General features: G+C 46.5%; 1 protein-coding gene across 1 annotated transcript in view; it reads left to right on the forward strand.

The window, feature by feature from the left end:
• The first annotated feature begins 3,432 nt into the window (after window positions 1-3,432).
• The window catches only part of LOC119969670 (glutathione hydrolase 7), a 51,917-nt gene continuing 36,146 nt past the window's right edge, over window positions 3,433-19,203 (forward strand). Inside the window, exon 1 of the mRNA XM_038803617.1 lies at window positions 3,433-3,841. Coding sequence (XP_038659545.1) covers window positions 3,670-3,841 — 172 coding nt within the window. The 5' untranslated portion in view covers window positions 3,433-3,669. The remainder of the gene's footprint in view (window positions 3,842-19,203) is intronic.

Raw genomic sequence — 19,203 nt, forward strand, 5'->3', positions numbered from 1 at the left:
GTGGAGCTGGTTGTACAGTATGAACAATCAAGTTGCAAGTATTGGGCCCTCGAGACACACTGCTTGGAGTCGCCGGTTGGTGCTGTCTTGTGTCTGACGGGGGGTGCACGGCTTTCCGTATTGAAGGACAGACTTATTGGCACATGACTTTACTGAGATAGTTGCCATGGATCTAAAACACTAGAAATGTGTTTATTTTTCATTTTGATAGCACAGAACTTGAATATTGCTGAAATAAAGAGAGGTTGACGTTTTTCGTTTTCCAATTGTATTCTTGTGAATCTGGCCTGATGAGTACAAGGTGAAAAGCTTCAACAGAATGTTGCTTTTTCCAGCAGTTTTTCATTTTATTGACCTTACCATAAGATTTAGTATTTCTACACCAATATCTAGTAAGGAAAAAAAGGGGCATTATTGTTAAAATTATAGAAACGTAGATAGGGACTAAACTGGGATGATTAGAATTTTTTTATCAAAAAATTGATAATAGAGGTACATTTTCTCATGATGAATTCCGAGATCAGCAGCTGAGAGTCCATTTAGAAAAGGCCTTTGTGAAAGGAATCGTGCTATGATTGATGGCATAATTGCACCAAATATTGGTTGGCTGACCAGGATGCAAATTGTTAACTGCCTTGGCATGTGCAGTTCATGGAAAGTATTTTCTTTAGATCATTGGAGAAAATGGTCAGCATCAACTAGTCCATTAGTGCAATTCCAAATTACTTTCTGTTCTTTGAGATAATCCTCCTCTTTTGGAAGGTACTATTATTAGTGCCATTTTCTAAAGCATTTCATGTAGGGAGACGGGCTTTTATCATGACTGAGGAATCAAAGATAATTCCCCGAGCACTGAGACATCATATTAGACCATCTGAGAGAGGAAATTTGATATTCTGTAAAGGAAAGGGTCATGGGGGAAAGGAAAAGGTCATAGGGAATGGAAGGGTCAAGGTAAGGTAGTAGGGCATGATGGTAAGACGGTACATGTTAAACATGGCAATCAAACGGTAAAGGTTCCCAAAGGATGGCGAATTTGTGGAACTCGCTGCCCCATAGTGAGATGGAGTCTGAATCACTAAATGGTTTCAACAAGGAGATAGATATATGTCTGATTTAAAAAACGGTTGAACAGATATGGGGATTGAATGGCGAAGCAGGCTCAAGGGGCAGAACTGCCTAATTCTGCTCCTAACTTCTATGTCCCCATGTTCCTCACAAGTAATCTGAATTAATTATAAATTCTCAGATTCTCAGCAGCAGATCAAAGTAAACGATGGAGCTTATATTTTTGTGTTGCTTTGTGTTGACGAAAAGAATGCATTAGATCAAGTGCTGGACTGCGGTAATCTGAGTGATTGTGAAACAGATGACAGCTATCAGATCCACAGGTCAATTACCCACCGTGTCGCACAGTACATGTATGTTTCAGAGGGACTAATGAATGGAAAGAGGAGACAGCAATTGTTAGATGTGCAGAAAAAGCTACTGGTAAGTTTTTAAATTTTATTGAATGCTGCTAGCAAAATGGGGTGAAAGGGTAAGTAGAATGTGCAGTGCAAATAGTGATACTGAGAGCAGAAGTGACCCTGGGGTCAGAAAATGATCATAAGCTACAAGAAAGAACTCCCCAAAGTGCAAAAGGGACATCTCACAATAACCGTCCTTGCAGACGTTAAAGTGCAATGTTGTAGCTTAAATAGATGAGACAATGAAATAAAATCCACAGAAAAACTACATAACAGAACTAAGTAGGAACATGATATTTTGATGGCTGAGAATAAACTAATACGAGAGTCAAAACAAAAGGATTCATGGATTGTTTATGAGAATTTGGAGTGCATTCTGAGACATCAGATATGTGCCAATCACATTTTTCGCATACTGAAAAACCTTTGTACTGAAAAAGTCCCTGCAGATGGAACTTATAACGTTAAAGCAAGATTATTAGCCAGGAGTTTCAAAGATAAACTGGCTGATTCAGATGTCAGAATTGACTCATAATATTGGAAAAATAATCAGAAAAATACATTCACGGGAGTGTAGGTCAATCAACTTAAAAGCCACATGTCTGTGGGGCAATATTTACAAAGAGAACTGTTTCAAAAACTGCTTAAATAGTCAGCTTACTATAACGCCTCTCCACTGGTACTGCTGGAGTCACCATGGTCAGTTGACTAATGTAGGCACAATGTTAAATACAAAAGCAAAAGTACTGTGGGTGCTAGAAACATGCAATTAAAAAACAAAAATGGCTGGAAATAGTCAGCAACATCTGTGGAGATAGAAACACAGCTAATGTTTTAGGTCAATGACCTGTCATCATTGACCATGTTACTGAACATCAGCTGAACGGTCGAGGTTTGAAATGGAATGAAAATCACTTATTGTCACGAGTAGGCTTCAATGAAGTTACTGTGAAAAGCCCCTAGTCGCCACATTCCGGTGCCTGTCTGGGGAGGCTGGTATGGGAATCGAACTGTGCTGCTGGCCTGCTTGGTCTGCTTTAAAAGCCAGCGATTTAGCCAAGTGAGCTAAACCAGCCCCAGATTTTAGCTCTCTCAAAACCAACCCACATTCATAGTGGTGTGGGTGTTGGTGGCTGGGCCAGCATTTGTTGCCCATCCCTAATTGCTCGTGAGCTGAATGACTTGCTGCAACATTTCAGAGGGCAGTTAGCAGTCAACCACTTGCCGTGCCTGGAGTCACATGTAGGCCAGACCAGGTAAGGGCGGCAGATTTCCTTCCCTGAAGGGCACGAGTGAACCAGATGGGTTTCAATGGCAATTGGCAATAGCATTCACGTACATCGTTACTGGGACCAGCTAGTCAAATGCCAGATTATTGATTGAATCGTTGAGTTCCCTTCCAGCAGTTCCTGTGTTTCTCTCAGCCTGTCAGCCTTTTGCTCTTGAGTTAAAAGTTGAATTTGGTTGTGAAACACAAACAAGCTGACACGAGGGTTTGAGCCAGAAACAAAGCTGCTCAAGGCAGGCCAGCTATTTTCACTGCATCAGCAGCAACAGCCCCAGTTCTGCTTGTGGAAATCCAGCTAACAGGGAAGGGTGGGCATGACTTATATCTTGTCCACTTATTGGCCTCGAGTTCGCCTTTATCCTCTGCAGTGCAGTACAGCAGTGATTTTTCTCATCCCTCACATCGTAAAGCAGGGTCACCATTCACAACCTTCCCGTCAGTGAAATTAGTTAACCCTTACGCAAAGTTATTCTGTAAATTTGCATTAAAAACGCCATTGTGGTGCGAAATCTATGTAAAGCTACTTAAATGTGTATAATTATGCATACATCCATATGCAAAGCTTTTGGGTCTGCACAAGAGTGTGAGGTTGTCACCTGATCCATACGCTTTTTATTTGAACCACTTGTATTTCCAGCTCCCCACCCACCTGATTGCCCTGAAAAAAAAAGTCTTGGCTCTGTAACCTGCCGGCGCGGTGATCCCACTTCCTGCAAGGAAAGGTTACAGTACAGAAAAAGGCAACATCTACATACACTCTCTCTCTCACACAAACACAAGACAACAGTGTATCGCCGAGGGGGGAGTGTCTCAGGATTTCCTCCACCGCTCTGCTTTGTCCTTATTTGTTCCCATCACCTTCTTCGTGGCGACGCAGAGAGGAGCAGGGTGGATAATAAACACACTCACACCATGGCAGAGGAGGATACCGGCCAGGAGACCAACCTCGGGGCCTACTCGCCCGTAGATTACATGAGCATTACCAGCTTTCCCCGGCTGCCCGAAGACGATGCCGGCTCCACCGACAACGTCCTGCGGTACCGTAAGGAGGACGACTCGTCTCTCTGCGACCCGGACACGACAGGTTGGGTCCATACAGCCAGTTACTGAAATTGCAATTTGTCATTTCATTGTTGTAGATCTGGTCAGGTGTTTTAAAAAAAAAACCTCTAATGTTATTCATTCCCTAAGGCGATGTGTGTTATGTTACATGCCAGTAAAAGATACATTTGTTTTCGAGAGGGTTTATTGATTTAGGTGTGAGGTTAATACGGGTATCAGATGTTAAAAGGTAAGATGACAGTCAGGTGGAAGACGATTGGCAAGGAAATGCCTGCGTACCGGTGTTAACACCACCTTCTCCGGGGCTGCGAAATTAACCCCTTCCGAACCATCGGCCTGGCTGCTGGATTGTGTAACTGATTTGTTGGGTTCATTGAATTCCCGCGGTATCCTTCCATTTCTGATGGACAATCTTTGAGAGGGAGGTATCCAGGGTCATGATTGCAGCTTTCGGTGTAATTTGCATGCAAGTGCACACACAGCAAGCAATTAGGAAGGCAAATAGTATGCTCGCCTTTTATGCAAAGGGGTGAGAGGACTGCCATAAAGTGTAATTGTACAGTGCTTTGGCGAAACCATGATGTGAAGTTTTGGTCTCCACGTTTCAGGAAGGCTATACTCGTATTGGAGGTGGGAAAAATAAGGTTGCCCTGTGATGAGAGGTGGAGTAAACTGGGTCTATATTTAATAATCTTTATTATTTTTTTAAATAAATTTTTTGAGTACCCACTTATTTGTTTCCAATTAAAGGGCAATTTGGTGTGGCCGATCCACCCAACCACATCTTTTGGGTTGTGGGGTGAAACCCAGCTGGGATTTGAACCCAGGTCCTTAGTGCTGCAGTCCCAGTGCTAACCACTGTGCCACCGTGCTGCCCCAATAATCTTTATTATTATCACAAGTAGGTTTACGTCAACACTACAATGAAGTTACTGTGAAAATCCCCTAGTCGTCTCACACCGGCGCCTGTTCGGGTACACTGAGGGAGAATTCAGAATGTCCAATTCACCTAACAAGCACGCTTTTCAGGACTTGTGGTTCCCTCACCACCTGCCAGAGGCCCAATCTAGCAGCTATATCATTTAGGATTTGACCACCTCAGTCTGTGGTGGTGCTACTGAGCCTGGACATTGAAGTTCTCCACCCAGAGTACATTCTGTGCCCTTGCCACCTTCAGTGGTACCTTCAAAATGGAGGAGTACTGATTCATCAGCTGGGGGCAGGTTATTCAGGAGATTTCCTTCCCCACTTCCGCCACCTGCCAGGGTGGAATTCCAACCTGGGTCCCCACAACATTACCCTGGATTATTGGTCCAGTGACAATATCATTAAAGCCACCGCCTCCGACCATCTCTCCCATGGCTGTAACCTGTTTTCCTTGACTTTTAAGCATCAAGAAAACTGTGGACATGGGACAAATCATTACACCTCCACCCCGATCACTCGAAATAAACCTCGTTGGAAGTAGTTAGCAAATTCTGCTGCCTCGAGTCCACAATGTCACAATTTCTGTCCTTTGATGCAAAACCTGATACATGCAAATGGAAAGCAACCACCACATTTGGCCAACACACAACTAAAGAGCTGACCATTGACTTCAGGAAGCAAAGCACCTCACACACCTGCCTGCCACAGATGTATCAGTAAGAGTGACCACTGAACAATCCTTGTGGAGACAAAGTCCTGCCGAGACACTGACGATACCCTCCATCATATTGTGTGACACTACAACCGCGCTAAATGGGATAGACTTCAAACAGATCGAGTAACTCAAGACTGGGCATCTATGAGGCACTGTTGGCCATCAGCAGGACAGGATTGTACTGAACCACAATCTGTAACCTCCGTGGCCAGGCATATCCCCCAGTCTACCATTACCGTCAAGCCAAGGGATCACCCCAGTTCACTGAAGAATTCAATGTGAGGCGCAATATCAGACATAACGAGGTTTCAATCTGGTGAAGCTACAACTGAGGACTAGTGTGTCAAACAGCAAAAGTAGCAAGTGATAGACGGGGCTAAATGATCCCACAACCAACAGATCAGATCTAAGCTCAGCATCCAGCTGTGAATGGTGGTGGACAATTAAATAACTCCCTGGAGGAGGAGGGGGGTCCACAAATATCCCCATCCTCAATGATGTGGGAGCCCAGTACATAAATGCAAACGATGAGACGGAAACATTTGCTACAATCTATAGCCAGAAGTATAGAGTGGATGGTCTATCTTAAACACCACAGGTACCAACTCCATGTGATACCAAGAAATGACTGAAGTCTGTAAAGGCTGTGGGCCCTACAATATTCCGGCAATATTTCTGTGCTCCAGAACCTACCACAGCCCCTGGGGAGGCAGTGGCGTTGTGGTATTGTTGCTGGTCTTGCAATCCAAGGTAATGCTCTGTGGACCCAGGTTCACATCCCACCAGGCCAGGTGTGAGATTTGAATTCAATAAAAACCTGGAATTAAAAGTTTAATGTTATAAAGACCCATCTCGTTCACAAATGTCCTCTCGGAAGGAAATGTTATGTCCTTGCCTGGCCTACATGTGACTCCAGACCATATTATTGTGGTTGATTGTTTTAAAAAAAAAAAAAAAAAAAATGCCTTCTGAAATGAATTCTGTTCATGGGCAAATAGGGATTAAATAAATGCTTTCCCAGCCATGAATGAATAGAAAAGAATTCCATGGCATTGCTATCACTGAATCCCTCACAATCAACGTCCTGGGGGTTACCATTGACCAGGAACACAACTGGACTGGCCATTTAAATAGTGTGGTTATAAGGGCACAGAGGGTAAGAATCCTCTGGTGAGTAACTCCCTACCTAACTCACCAAACTAAGCCTGCCTCCCCACAATCTACAAGGTACAAGTCAGGAGTGTGATGGAATGCTCTCCACTTGCCTGAATGAGTGCAGCTCCAACAACGCTCAAGAAGCTTGACACCATCCAGGACAAAGCTGCCCATTTTAATTGGCGTTCCTTCCACAAACATTTACTCCCTCCACCAACACACAGTAGCAACTGTGTGTACCATCTACAAGATGCACTTCAGGAACTCACCAAGGCTCCTTGGACAGCACCTTCCAAACCCACGACTACTGACATGTAGAAGGACAAGGGGAACATGACCACTTGCAACTTGGTCTCCAAGTCACTCACCATCCGGCCTAGAAATCTATCACTGTTCCTTCACTTGTGACTGGGTCAAAATCATGGAACTCCCTCCCTAACATTGAAAGACACTGAATAGAATTTAACAAATTGGCCATAAGCAAGAAAATAGATGTGTTTAAAATCAGCTACACGAGAATCCTAAATGTTGACCTTGGGTTGATCCTTAGCATGTGCCCATGCCTCATTTCCTTTCTCAATCTCTATTTTGATTACTCTCTTTCCTTTCCATCTCTGCAGATCCTCTGCATTTGCCCCATTCTTTGTAGGTGCTGATGTGTTAGGCAGGTTGGTTTGATGTGGACTGCACTTGATACAGTGAAGCTAGAAACAGACGTCTAACACTGGAGAAGATCCAACACGGTTTGATTCAACGATAGAACTAATATACATATTCAGCTGTGGGTCGACACTATACTGAACTGACTGGAGACCTTGTACTAGCCTGACCAGACTTACTATTTACCGCATGGTGTTTGCACTGGCTAGCTCGTGGACTCTGACTGTCTCAGTGGCTGGGTCCAGAGAGAGCGGGAAACCTAGTGCCCTCTGCCTTTATAGTGGTAGTGTCCTGTCTGGTGATTGGCTGCACTGTGCTGTGTGCTTACTGGTCATCCTGTGTGTCAATCACTGCCTGTCTGCACTTCATTATATACATAAGTGGATATTATGACAGGTGCCTGATCATCTTTTCCTTTTTTGCGCAAGTTTCCCCCTCTGTTATGCATTTTCAGACTTTTTTCACTGCTATCTATCTATTTATCTCTCTCTCCTTTTCTAGTCCCCTTTCTGGGATATCGTACCCGAAGCCTGTCTGCTCTGACCTGCTAATCCTGTGGAATTGTCTCATTTGCCCTGTCACACACAGAAATGCAAGGGGGCAATGCTTCTTATTTGAGCCTCAATAATCTTCCTCGTGCCGTTGCCTTGTATCTGTAACTATGGCTGTTGTTAGGCGCAGGCCTGCCCAGCAGGCATGGACGCTCAGGCTTGAGGTAGCAGGGAGTGAGAGACTGAGGCAACCACGAGGCGAGGAGGAATGAGGAAATGTAGGGTTTGGGTGCTGGGGTTAGCAGAGAACAGGGAGGCTGTGTTTGAGAAACAGTGGGGGAACTGGGGCCTGCACTGGTATGAGCACTAATTGAGAGAGGGGGACCCATACAATTACATTGAGGTTGTTGGAGATCAGGATAAGTTTCAGAGCCAGGCGAGGCCACCTTTGTTTTATATTTAATACACATGGGGCTGTGCATGGGTTCCTTGGGAGGGAAGTAGAAATTGGCCTCTGGTAACCAAGTGATTGAAATTACATTCAATGTTACCACAGACCATTAGATCTCAGAAAACCGATTGAACAAGGTTGGGTAGAGGAACAGACAAGTTTATTTCTTTGCACTATCACACCCCCCGTAATACTATCATGGTCATCAAATGGATATGTTTATTTGATTCATAAAGAAGTAAAATAACAACTACGGCAACTACTTTTTATTTCTGTCACACCTTTTAATGGAATAAAACATCCTGAGGTGCTTTGCAGGAGCGTTACGAAACAAAGTGTGTTCTGAACCACAAGCAGATATTCCGTCTGATTACTAAATGCTTGCTCACAGAGGTGTGTCTCAGAGGGAAGCGAGAGAAGGGTAGGGAAGATATTCCAGAATTTACTGAAGGCACAACCACCAGCGGATGCACAAGAAGAGTTGATATCCCGGAGAGATATGGGGCTGGAGGAGATTCCAGAGGTAAGGATTTGGAAACCGGGATGGGAATTTTAAGATCAAGTCATTGCTTGGCCGGGAACCAGTATAGGTGAGTGAGCACAGGGGTAATAGGGGAATGGAACTTGCTGCCAGTTTTAAGACACAGACAGACGAGTTTGGGATGACTTTAAGTTTATGGAGGGTAGAATTTGGGAGACCAGGCAGGAGTGCATTGGAATAATCAAGCCTAGAGGTAACAAAGGCATGAATTAGAGTTTTGGAAGCAGACGGGCTGAGACTGAGGTGGTTAGCACTGCTGCCTCACAGCTCCAGGGTCCCGGGTTCAATTCCAGCCTCGAGTGACTGTCTGTGCAGAGTCTGCGCTTTCTCCCCGTGTCTGCGTGGGTTTCCTCCGGGTGCTCCAGTTTCCTCCCACAATCCAAAGATGTGCAGGTTAGGTGGATTGACCATGATAAATTGCCCCTCAGTGTCCAAAAAGGTTAGGTGGGGTTACTGGGTTACGGGGAAAGGGTGGAGAGGGGCTTAAGTAGGGTGCAGACTTGATGTGCCAAACAGCCACCTTCTGCGCTGTAAATTGTATGATATGGAGGCAGAAATAAACGGCCTTGGTGATGACATAATATGAGGTCAGAAGCTTGTATCGGTGGCAAATGTGACACCATGGTTGCAAAAAGACTTGTTTAGTTTCAGACTATTGCCAAGGAGAAGGTTGGAGTGGGTAGCTACGGAAGAGAGTTTTCATGTGTACTCTTTATCTCTCTTTCTTACACACACACACACAATTAGCTGTAATATGACCTCCTGCTTCCCGATTATATTGTTGCTGTATTAATATGGAACCTTGGGGTCATTGCAGGTGGCCCTATGCTTAACCCTAGTTGATCGGCTGTCCTCTCTCTACCTAATTTGCTTTAATCCTGAGTAGCAGGTTCTGCAGCTACTCGTGGCTCAGGAGTATTTGAATGGCTGGTGGGCAGTATCTCCACCTCAGCAAGCCTTGCCTTTCACCACATTTGTGGCTCAGATTGGGTGACTGGATAAGAGAGAATGCACTCCTGCCTGGTGTCCTCCGTTCTACCCTCCATAAACTTGAAGTCATCCAAAACTCTTCTGTGCAAAGGAGAAATTCTGATACGAATACCGAGTTACTTAGCGATGCTGGAAATCTGAAAGAAGACCTGAAAATGATACAAAATGAAACGCGCAGGACAGGCAGTGTCCATGAAGAGAAACAACAGCATTTAAAAATTTTTTTTAGAGTACCCAATTCATGTTTTCCAATTGAGGGGCAATTTATTGTGTCAATCCACCTGGCCTGCACATTTTTGGGTTGTGGGGGTGAAACCCACGCAGACACGGGGAGAATGTGCAAACTCCACGCGGACAGTGACCCAGAGCCGGGATCGAACCTGGGACCTCGGCGCCGTGAGGCAACCGGGCTAACCCACTGCGTCACCGTGCTGCCCCCGAAACGACAGCTTCTTATTTATGGTGTGGACTTTTTTGTTTCTGAGCATTTTAAGAAAACATTGAAAATAAATGAGAGTGCACAGAGTGAACACTGAAAACAGTTGGACAGATTGGAGTCGGGGGGGGTGGGGGGATTGTAAATTTTATATGTAGGGAAAGAAAAACCATATGGTTGCTGTAAGGAATTCAGAGAAAGTCTGTATAAGATTGTTCTTTACTTGTTTGCGGGATCTGGGTAGCACTGGCAAGACCAGCTTTCGATGCTTCTCCCTCGTTGACTTTGAGAAGGTCGTGGTGAGCCACCCACCTTCAAGTGTTGTAGTCTTTGGGCTTTATTGCAGGCCCCGTGCGGTCAGCATGGTAGCACAGTGGTTAGCACTGTTGCTTCACAGCTTCAGGGTCCCATATTCGATTCCCGCTTGGGTCACTGTCTGTGCAGAGTCCGCAGGTTCTCCCCGTGTCTGCGTGGGTTTCCTCCGGGTGCTCCAGTTTCCTCCCATAAGTCCTGGAAGACGTGCTGTTAGATGAATTGGACATTCTGAATTCTCCCTCTGCGTACCTGAACAGGCACCGGAATGTGGCAACTAGGGGCTTTTCACAGTAACTTCATTGCCGTGTTAATGTAAGCCTACTTGTGACAATAAAGATTATTATTATATTGGTTTTCATAGTTGGAGGCAGCACAGTGGTTAGCACTGTTGCCTCACTGCGCTGAGGCCCCAGGTTCGATCCCGGCTCTGGGTCACTGTCCGTGTGGAGTTTGCACATTCTTCCCTTGTTTGCGTGGGTTTCACCCCCACAACCCAAAGATGTGCAGGGTAAGTGAATTGGCCACGCTAAATTGCCCCTTAATTGGAAAAAATGATTGGTACTCTAAATTTATATTACAGATATTGGTTTTCATAGTAATTTAGTGCACCTTGGTGCTTTCTGGGTCATTTGCGAGTGTAGTCAAGATCCACGGCATTACCGTGTGTCTGGGGTCACACGTGATTCATACCAAGTAAGGCTGGAGATTTTCTTGTCTAAAATGCATGAGTGGACCAACAGTCCAGTAGTTTAATGGTCACCATTACAGATACTAGATTTTTATTCCATATTTATTTAATTGGGAGGTCTTGTGATGCTGTAGGTCGCGTCCCTACCTATGAGGCAGAATCTCCTGGTTCACAACCCTTTCCAGGACTTGTTGGCCAAGGGATGTGCGTTCAAACAGGCTGAATATCAACTTGTAAATCCTTCCACCATTTGCTCAAAGAACAAAGGACAATACAGGACAGGAACAGGCCCTTAGGCCCTCCAATGCTGTACTGGTCATGGTACCACACTCTGCCAAAACGCTCAGCACCTCCTTGTGCCGTATCCCTCTATACCCATCCTATCCATGTGTTTGTCAAGATGCCTTTTGAACGCTGTTAATGTATCTGCTTCCACAACCTCCCCTGGCAACACGTTCCAGGCACTCACCACCCTCTGCATAAAAAATGTGCCTCAGACATCTCCTCTAAACTTTGCCCCATGGATTTTCAACCTGTGCCCACTGGTGACTGACCCCTCCACCCTGGGAAAGAGTTCCTGCCCATCCACCCTATCCATGCCCCTCATAATCTTATAGACCTCTATCAGGTCGCCTCTCAACCTCCATTTTTCTAATGAAAACAGTCTATTCAGCCTCTCCACATAGCTAACACCCTCCAGATCAGGCAACATCCTGGTAAACCTCCTCTGCACCCTCTCCAAAAGTCTCCACATCCTTCTAGTAGTGTGGCGACCAGAATTGTGTGCAATGATGGATAGAGAAATACAGCACAGAACAGGCCCTTCGGCCCACGACGTTGTGCCGAACTTTTGTCCTAGGTTAATCATAGAATTTTGGACACTAAGGGCAATTTATCATGGCCAATCCACCCATCCCGCGCATCCTTGGACCGCAGGAGGACACCGGAGTACCCGGAGGAAACCCACGCAATGTTCCACACAGATGGTAAGAGCAGGAGAGATTCCTGGTCAGTCATGTGATGGAAAGAAAATTGGAGTCTCTACCATTGCTATTCGTGGTGCCGGGTTAAACGTTTATGTTGCCACAGCAACTCAAGCTCCTTGTGAGGCCAGTTGGAATCACATTGGTGCCTACAGCACAGGCTTTCCCGATCTGATAAGTGTGGATTTGGCAACTGCTTCTTTGCTCTACCTGTGGTGGAGGATACATACGAAAGAGGAGCAGGAGGAGGCCATTCAGCCCTTCAAGTCTTCTCCACCATTTAATGAGATCATGGCTGATCTTGTACTTCAATAATGGGCGGCACAGTGGTTGGCACTGCTGCCTCACAGCCCCAGGGTCGCGGGTTCAATTCCAGCCTCGGGTGACTGTCTGTGTTGAGTTTGCACTTCCTCCCCGTGTCTCCGTGGGTTTCCTCTCAGTCCAAAGATGTGCAGGTTTGGTGGATTGGCCACGCTAAGTTGCCCTTAGTGTCCAAACGGTTGGATGGTGTTACGGGGATAGGGTGGAGGCGTGGGATTAAGTAGGGTGCTCTTGGGCGACACATGGCACAGTGGTTAGCACTGAAGTTTTTAATATCTAGAAATCTATTGATCCCAGACTTTAACATGCTCAATATCTTGGCCTCCACAGCCACCTGGGGCAGAGAATTCCAAAGATTTACCACCCTCTCAGTGAAGAAATTCCTCCTAACCTCAGTCCTAAATGGCCTACCCCTTATTCTGAGATGATGTCACCTGATTCAGACCCCCCCCCCCCTCCCCACACACACAAACCAGGGGAAACATCCTTCCCGCATCTACCTTAACAAACCCTGTAAGAACTGAATGAGATCACCTCACGTTCTTTTTAAAATCCAGAGAATAAAGCCTATTTAACCTTTCCTCACAGGACAATCCCTGCATCCCAGGGATTAATTCATTGAATCTTCATCGCACTCCCTCTATGGTAAAAATATATTTCTGTAGGTAAGGAAACCAGAACTGCACACAATACTCCAGGTGTGGCCTCACCAAGGTTCTATATAATTGTAGTAAGATTGGGTGGGGCATATTGGGGCAGCCTTGCCCTTGAGCAGAGAATTGAAAAATAACTTATTTAATTAACTGAATTTGAATCCCACAATTGCTGTGGTGGGATTAGAGCTCTTGGGCGCGATCTACCCGAATGGGAACAGCGTCCCGTACTGCGTGCGATGAGCTGGGTGTTTCCTGGTGCTCGGAGCGCTGAGAAGTACCATGCTCCGGGCCACTCGGGTAGACTGGGGGCCTCAGCAGGGAATGCACGGCCAACACCACACTTAGTCTCATTTCATGCACTGAGGATCTTCGTTCACTGGATGAGATCGGGATGCCATCTTTAAATGGCGCCCTAATTTCTTGAGTGGGGGGGGGGGGGCAGGATGTGACCCCTTAACTACACCTTCCCCCCCAACACCAACTTGCATAAAAGAGGCCCTCTGGTTGGGGGCACTCGAGCTACTCGACCCGCTAATTGTACAGAGCACCCCCCCCCCCCCCCCCCCCCCCAAGGCCCGTTCCCTGTAACTGGGAAAAGAGCCACTTTGGCTCACCCGAGCAGTGCCCCAGCTAATGCCACCTTAGCATGCCAGACTGCCACCCTTCCCAGAGGGCCAAACACCTGGCAGCATCCGATCTCCTGGAAGAGCTGTCTTTTTAAAAAAATAATTTTTATTCAGATTTTCACAAAATATAAACAACCAAACAACCGTAGTAAAAACCGAAGAACAAAAACCAACCCCCCCCCCCCCCCACCCAGCAACTACAAAAACAAACAAAAGAAAACAACAAAAAGGAGAGAGATAACACCCGCCACACCCAACAAACCCTTGTACACAATTCTCCCTCCCACTGAACCAAACACCACTCTTCCCCCACCCCCCCCCTCCGGGTTGCTGCTGCTGCCGGCCTATTTCCCTACCGTTCCGCCAGGAAGTCCAGGAAAGGCTGCCACCGCCTAAAGAACCCTTGCACCGACCCTCTCAGGGCGAATTTGACCCTCTCCAACTTAATGAACCCTGCCATGTCATTGATCCAGGCCTCCACGCTTGGGTGCCTCGCATCCTTCCACTGAAGCAAAATCCTACGCTGGGCTACTAGGGACGCAAAGGCCAGAACACCGGCCTCTTTCACCTCCTGCTGGGAGAGCTGTCTTTAGTTTCAGTGACCGGTATACCCTGTTCCAATGACAGTTCCACTTTGTTACTTAGGGCAGCAAGGTACCATAGTGGTTAGCACAATTGCTTCACAACTCCAGGGTCCCAGGTTCGATTCCCGGCTTGGGTCACTGTCTGTGTGAGGAGTCTGCACGTCCTCCCCGTGTGTGCGTGGGTTTTCTCCGGGTGCTCCGGTTTCCTCCCACAGTCCAAAGATGTGAAGGTTAGGTGGATTGACCATGCTAAATTGTCCTTAGTGTTCAAATTTGCCCTTCGTGTTGGGTGGGGTTTACTGGGTTATGGGGATAAGGTGGAGGTGTGGACCTTGGGTCGGGTGCTCTTTCCAAGGGCTGGTGCAGACTCGATGGGCCGAATGGCCGCCTTCTGCACTGTAAATTCTATGATTCTATGAAATGTCCTGATGAATGCAAAATGAAAAGCTTCAACAAAAAAAAAGTATATTTCTTAGCAAAGAAACCTACTTTAAATATAAATGAATAGATGTGGTATTGTCATTGAATTAGATCTCCTCACAGATACTAGCTGATCTATTGGGTGTTTCTAGCATCTTCCGTTTCGGGTTCCAATTTGTTTCATTATAAATCCAGATATTGGGCATGTCTTCAATTGCTTCAGTTGAGTGAGCTGCATGATGGTACAGCCGAGCTATAAAACAGTTTCAACTGTTCACTTCATTGATAACATCTACCACTGGTAGTTCTAATCTCTGATTGAGAATATTACATTTTGAAAGCTGGATGGGAATCTTGAACATGTTAGCCAATCCTGGTTTTCCATTCAACAGTGACCATTGCAATGAAAATAGCAACTAAATTGTGTCAGGAAAACAGAAGTAGTTTTAAGTGATCTAAAATTGTATTGTTAGATATTGGAAATAAGGGCTGGGATTCTCCGAGCCCGCGACGGGGCGGAGAATCGCCAGGGACGCGGGAAATTCCCACTCCGGTGTTTACTCCAGCGTCAACACTTGGCTGGGATTTCGGAGAGCGCCGGCCAAGATATCGATTTAGGTGGGTTTAATTCATGCCATGTGCAACAACACCAATTCGATTCATGTTAATCAGGGGCATTTACACGCAAGGGGATTTTTTTTTTTGAAATAATTTTTATTGAAAAATTTTGAATTTATACAACAATAACGCACCATAGTAAAATACCAAAAATAACAATAATATTAACAATCATAAACATTCGCCCCACCGTAGAACCCTTGTATTGATCCTCTCCGGGCAAATTTGACCCTTTCCAATTTTATAAATCCAGCCATGTCACTGATCCAGGTCTCCACACTTGGGGGCCTTGCATCCTTCCACTGTAGCAGAATCCTTCGTCGGGCTACTAGGGACGCAAAGGCCAGGACACCGGCCTCTTTCGCCTCCTGCACTCCCGGCTCTACCGCAACTCCAAAAATCACGAGTCCCCACCCTGGTTTGACCCTGGATCCAACCACCCTCGACACCGTCCCCGCCACCCCCTTCCAGAATTCTTCCAGGGCTGGGCATGCCCAGAACATATGGGCGTGGTTCGCTGGACTCCCCGAACATCTGGTGCACCTGTCCTCACCCCCAAAGAACCTACTCATCCTAGTCCCGGACATGTGGGCCCGGTGCAGCACCTTAAATTGGATGAGACTAAGCCTCGCACATGAGGAGGAAGAGTTGACTCTCTCCAAGGCATCCGCCCAAGTCCCGTCCTCTATCTGCTCCCCAAGTTCCTCCTCCCATTTAGCCTTCAGCTCCTCCACTGACGACTCCTCAGCCTCCTGCATTACCTTATAGATATCAGACACCTTCCCCTCTCCGACCCACACCCCCGAAAGCACTCTGTCCATTGTCCCCCGCGACGGCAGCAGAGGGAATCCCTCTACCTGTCGCCTAGCAAACGCCTTTACCTGCAAGTATCTGAACATGTTCCCTTGGGGAAGGCCAAATTTATCTTCCAGTTCCCCCAGGCCCGCAAACCTCCCGCCAATAAACAGGTCCCTCAATTTGCTGATGCCCGCCCTTTGCCACCCCCTAAAACCCCCATCCTTGTTCCCCGGGATGAACCGATGGTTGCCACCCAGTGGAACCGATGGTTGCCACCCAGTGGAACGCAAGGGGATTTTTGATTTCAGTTTGAACTGTTTTTCTATTGGAGAAAGTATGACATGATGCTTTGTAACCAGGGGCACCTTTAGGGTAGAAAGGCTAACTAAAGGACAATTAGCTCACCCTCCCCAGGGCATCCGCCCACATCCCCTCGTCGATCTCCTCCCCTAGCTCCTCCTCCCACTTCGCTTTCAGCTCTTCCACCGAGGCCTCCTCCCCCTCCTGCATCACCTGATAAATTGCCGAGATCCTACCCTCACCGACCCACGTCCCCGAGAGCACCCTATCCTGCACCCCCCTTTCTCAGAACTTCTAAGTGCAAACCGTACTTTACTTGACGATGATGTTGCGTCTCCATGGTGATGTCCAGGATCTTATGTAGGCAACACTGGTGAAAGGTGTCCAACTCGCCTGACACCATTACTGTTTCCTTCTATGTCTCGCTGCTGGTCCCACTGTGGATATGTCGAGTCACAGGCTCATGGCCATGTTGATGGTGTTAGATGGCCACGCCGTGCTCAGCTGCCCGATGCTGCTTTGCTGATTATTGTGTGGACGTCAATCTCTACATGCCCTCGCTGGAGATGCCACCTCCTGGTGGGGAAGTGGCCATCGTCCTCAAATGTCGTTGCCCAATGGTGATGGGAGGACCTTGCTGCTGACTAGCTGTTACTGTCTTGGTCATGCAGCTGATGTGTTGGCCAACCTTGGATCTGCTATTCTCAAGACCGGTAGTCATGATTTGGAGCGTGTGCAATTCTTCAGCCAACAAGGTGGAATTCAGTCCAGTCAGCTGATGGTGTTGCTATGGGATGCCAAAGTCTGCACCCACCATCGCCTTCCTCATGATGCAATCACTAACCAAGAGGTAAAGGAATGGGGAGAGTGTGCAGCCTCTCCCCATCATCATCACTCCTGTGGTGATGCTGAAGGAGTTTGCGGTTCCTGTGCTGGAGGAGCAGCACCCACCGCCCCCAATGAAACTGGCCTGTTCTTCGTGAAGGGTACTGTTTATTTCCCCTTTCGGTCTGTTGAGGAGAACCATGCTGAAGACCTTGCCAGGTACTGACAGCACTGTTATGCCCCCCCCCCCCCCCCAGTTGCTGCATTTGCTCAATTTCTCTGTGGCAGCTTGACAATTGCTCCTTGCCTCCAGTCACCCAGAACGTGCTCCACAGCTCACACCTTGTTGAACAGGACTTGAGCTCTATTGTGACGGAGTTCTTGCCATATTTTAATCGCTCTGCTGGTCGCACGTCGATCCCGGGTGCCTCGCTGGTTTTGCATTTTCAGTCATAAGACTTTAAAGAAAGCATTTGTATTCTTACGTCGCACCTGCCATATCCTCAGAATGTCAAAAATGCACTTCACAGGCAACTAATTGCTTTTGAAATGCAGTCATTATTATTTTGGCAAACGTAGCATCCAATTTGCTCACCCCACATATAACGCTGAGATAAATGACCAGTTTAACTGCTTGTTAGCAATGCTTGTGCGTCCTGATGGAAGGTCATGGATCTAAAACGTTAACTCTGTTCTCTCTGCACCGATGCTGCCGGACCTGCTGAGTATTTCCAGCATTTTCTGTTTACTTTTTATTTCCAATTTCCAGCTTTCGCAGTATGTTGTTTTGAGAAGTCATTGTTGGCTTGAACACCAATAGGACTCTTCCATTTTCCTTTGGCAGACGCTTAGAAACATGTCTCCTTCTTGTGTCTCTGTTTACAAAGTAACTCAGCACATCACACAACAAAATACTTTGAAGAGCAGTGATTGTTGTTATATGCAATCGCTGTCTCACTCTCTACATGTGTAACAGGAATGAGAATTCACCGTACTGACATGTGCTTTTATGTGTAACACATTAGAACTCTTTCTTTGGTGTATGTACTATATAAATAAGAATTGTTAAAAAAAAAATTCCTCATGTACAAATATTGGTGTATGTCAGTCTGTTGAGACTATTTGCAAAGTAGTATGAATCCTGTCCAAGAATGAATTATAAAACGTTTAATTTTATTACGTTTAGTTTTACTTCCTCTCAGTTTCACAAATTTACTAAACTAACTTCTCTAAAATTGGTGCTTCCATTTCTAACTTCCTGTGCTGCAGCATTTCATAGGCACTATATTGCTCGTGTATAAGGTTAGTTATATTTCTTTTCCACAGTGTGTAAGCCATAGGTTAAAATTGCACTTGTGCAATTGTGCTCGCCCTTCATGGCTAGTTTATCTCTGAAACTTGCAGAAAATCTTTCAACTCCATTTGCACAGTATGCATTACATCTGGTTATGTCACACCAGGTCAACAGGACATCCCAGGGACCGAAAAGCGTGTACAATCTGACCTCTTCAGGTGTGCGATCTGTTAAAGATCATTTTGCCTCTGTCCCGCTGCAGGTCTGGGGTGGGATTCTCCGTCCCGCCACACTCGTTTTCCGGTGCGGCGTGCCCCGACCGGCAGTGGGAGGGACCCTCCGTATCGGCAGCCAGCCAATGAGGTTTCCCGTTGTGGGCACCCCCACGTCGTCGGGAAGTCCACGGGCGTGAATGCGCTACCTGGCGGAGCGGAGAATCCCGCCGACGGAGAATCCAGCCGCAATACATTTTGAGTCGACTGATGTCTTTAGCAGCTCCGAAAATCAGCTCGGCTGTATTTGCTAAGTGCCGAGCTGTGAATAAAATAATTGCACTACCTTGTGTTTTGTCATTTTCAAAGGGCACTCTC

Source organism: Scyliorhinus canicula, chromosome 7 (assembly GCF_902713615.1).
Source record: "Scyliorhinus canicula chromosome 7, sScyCan1.1, whole genome shotgun sequence".
Lineage (NCBI taxonomy): Eukaryota > Metazoa > Chordata > Chondrichthyes > Carcharhiniformes > Scyliorhinidae > Scyliorhinus > Scyliorhinus canicula.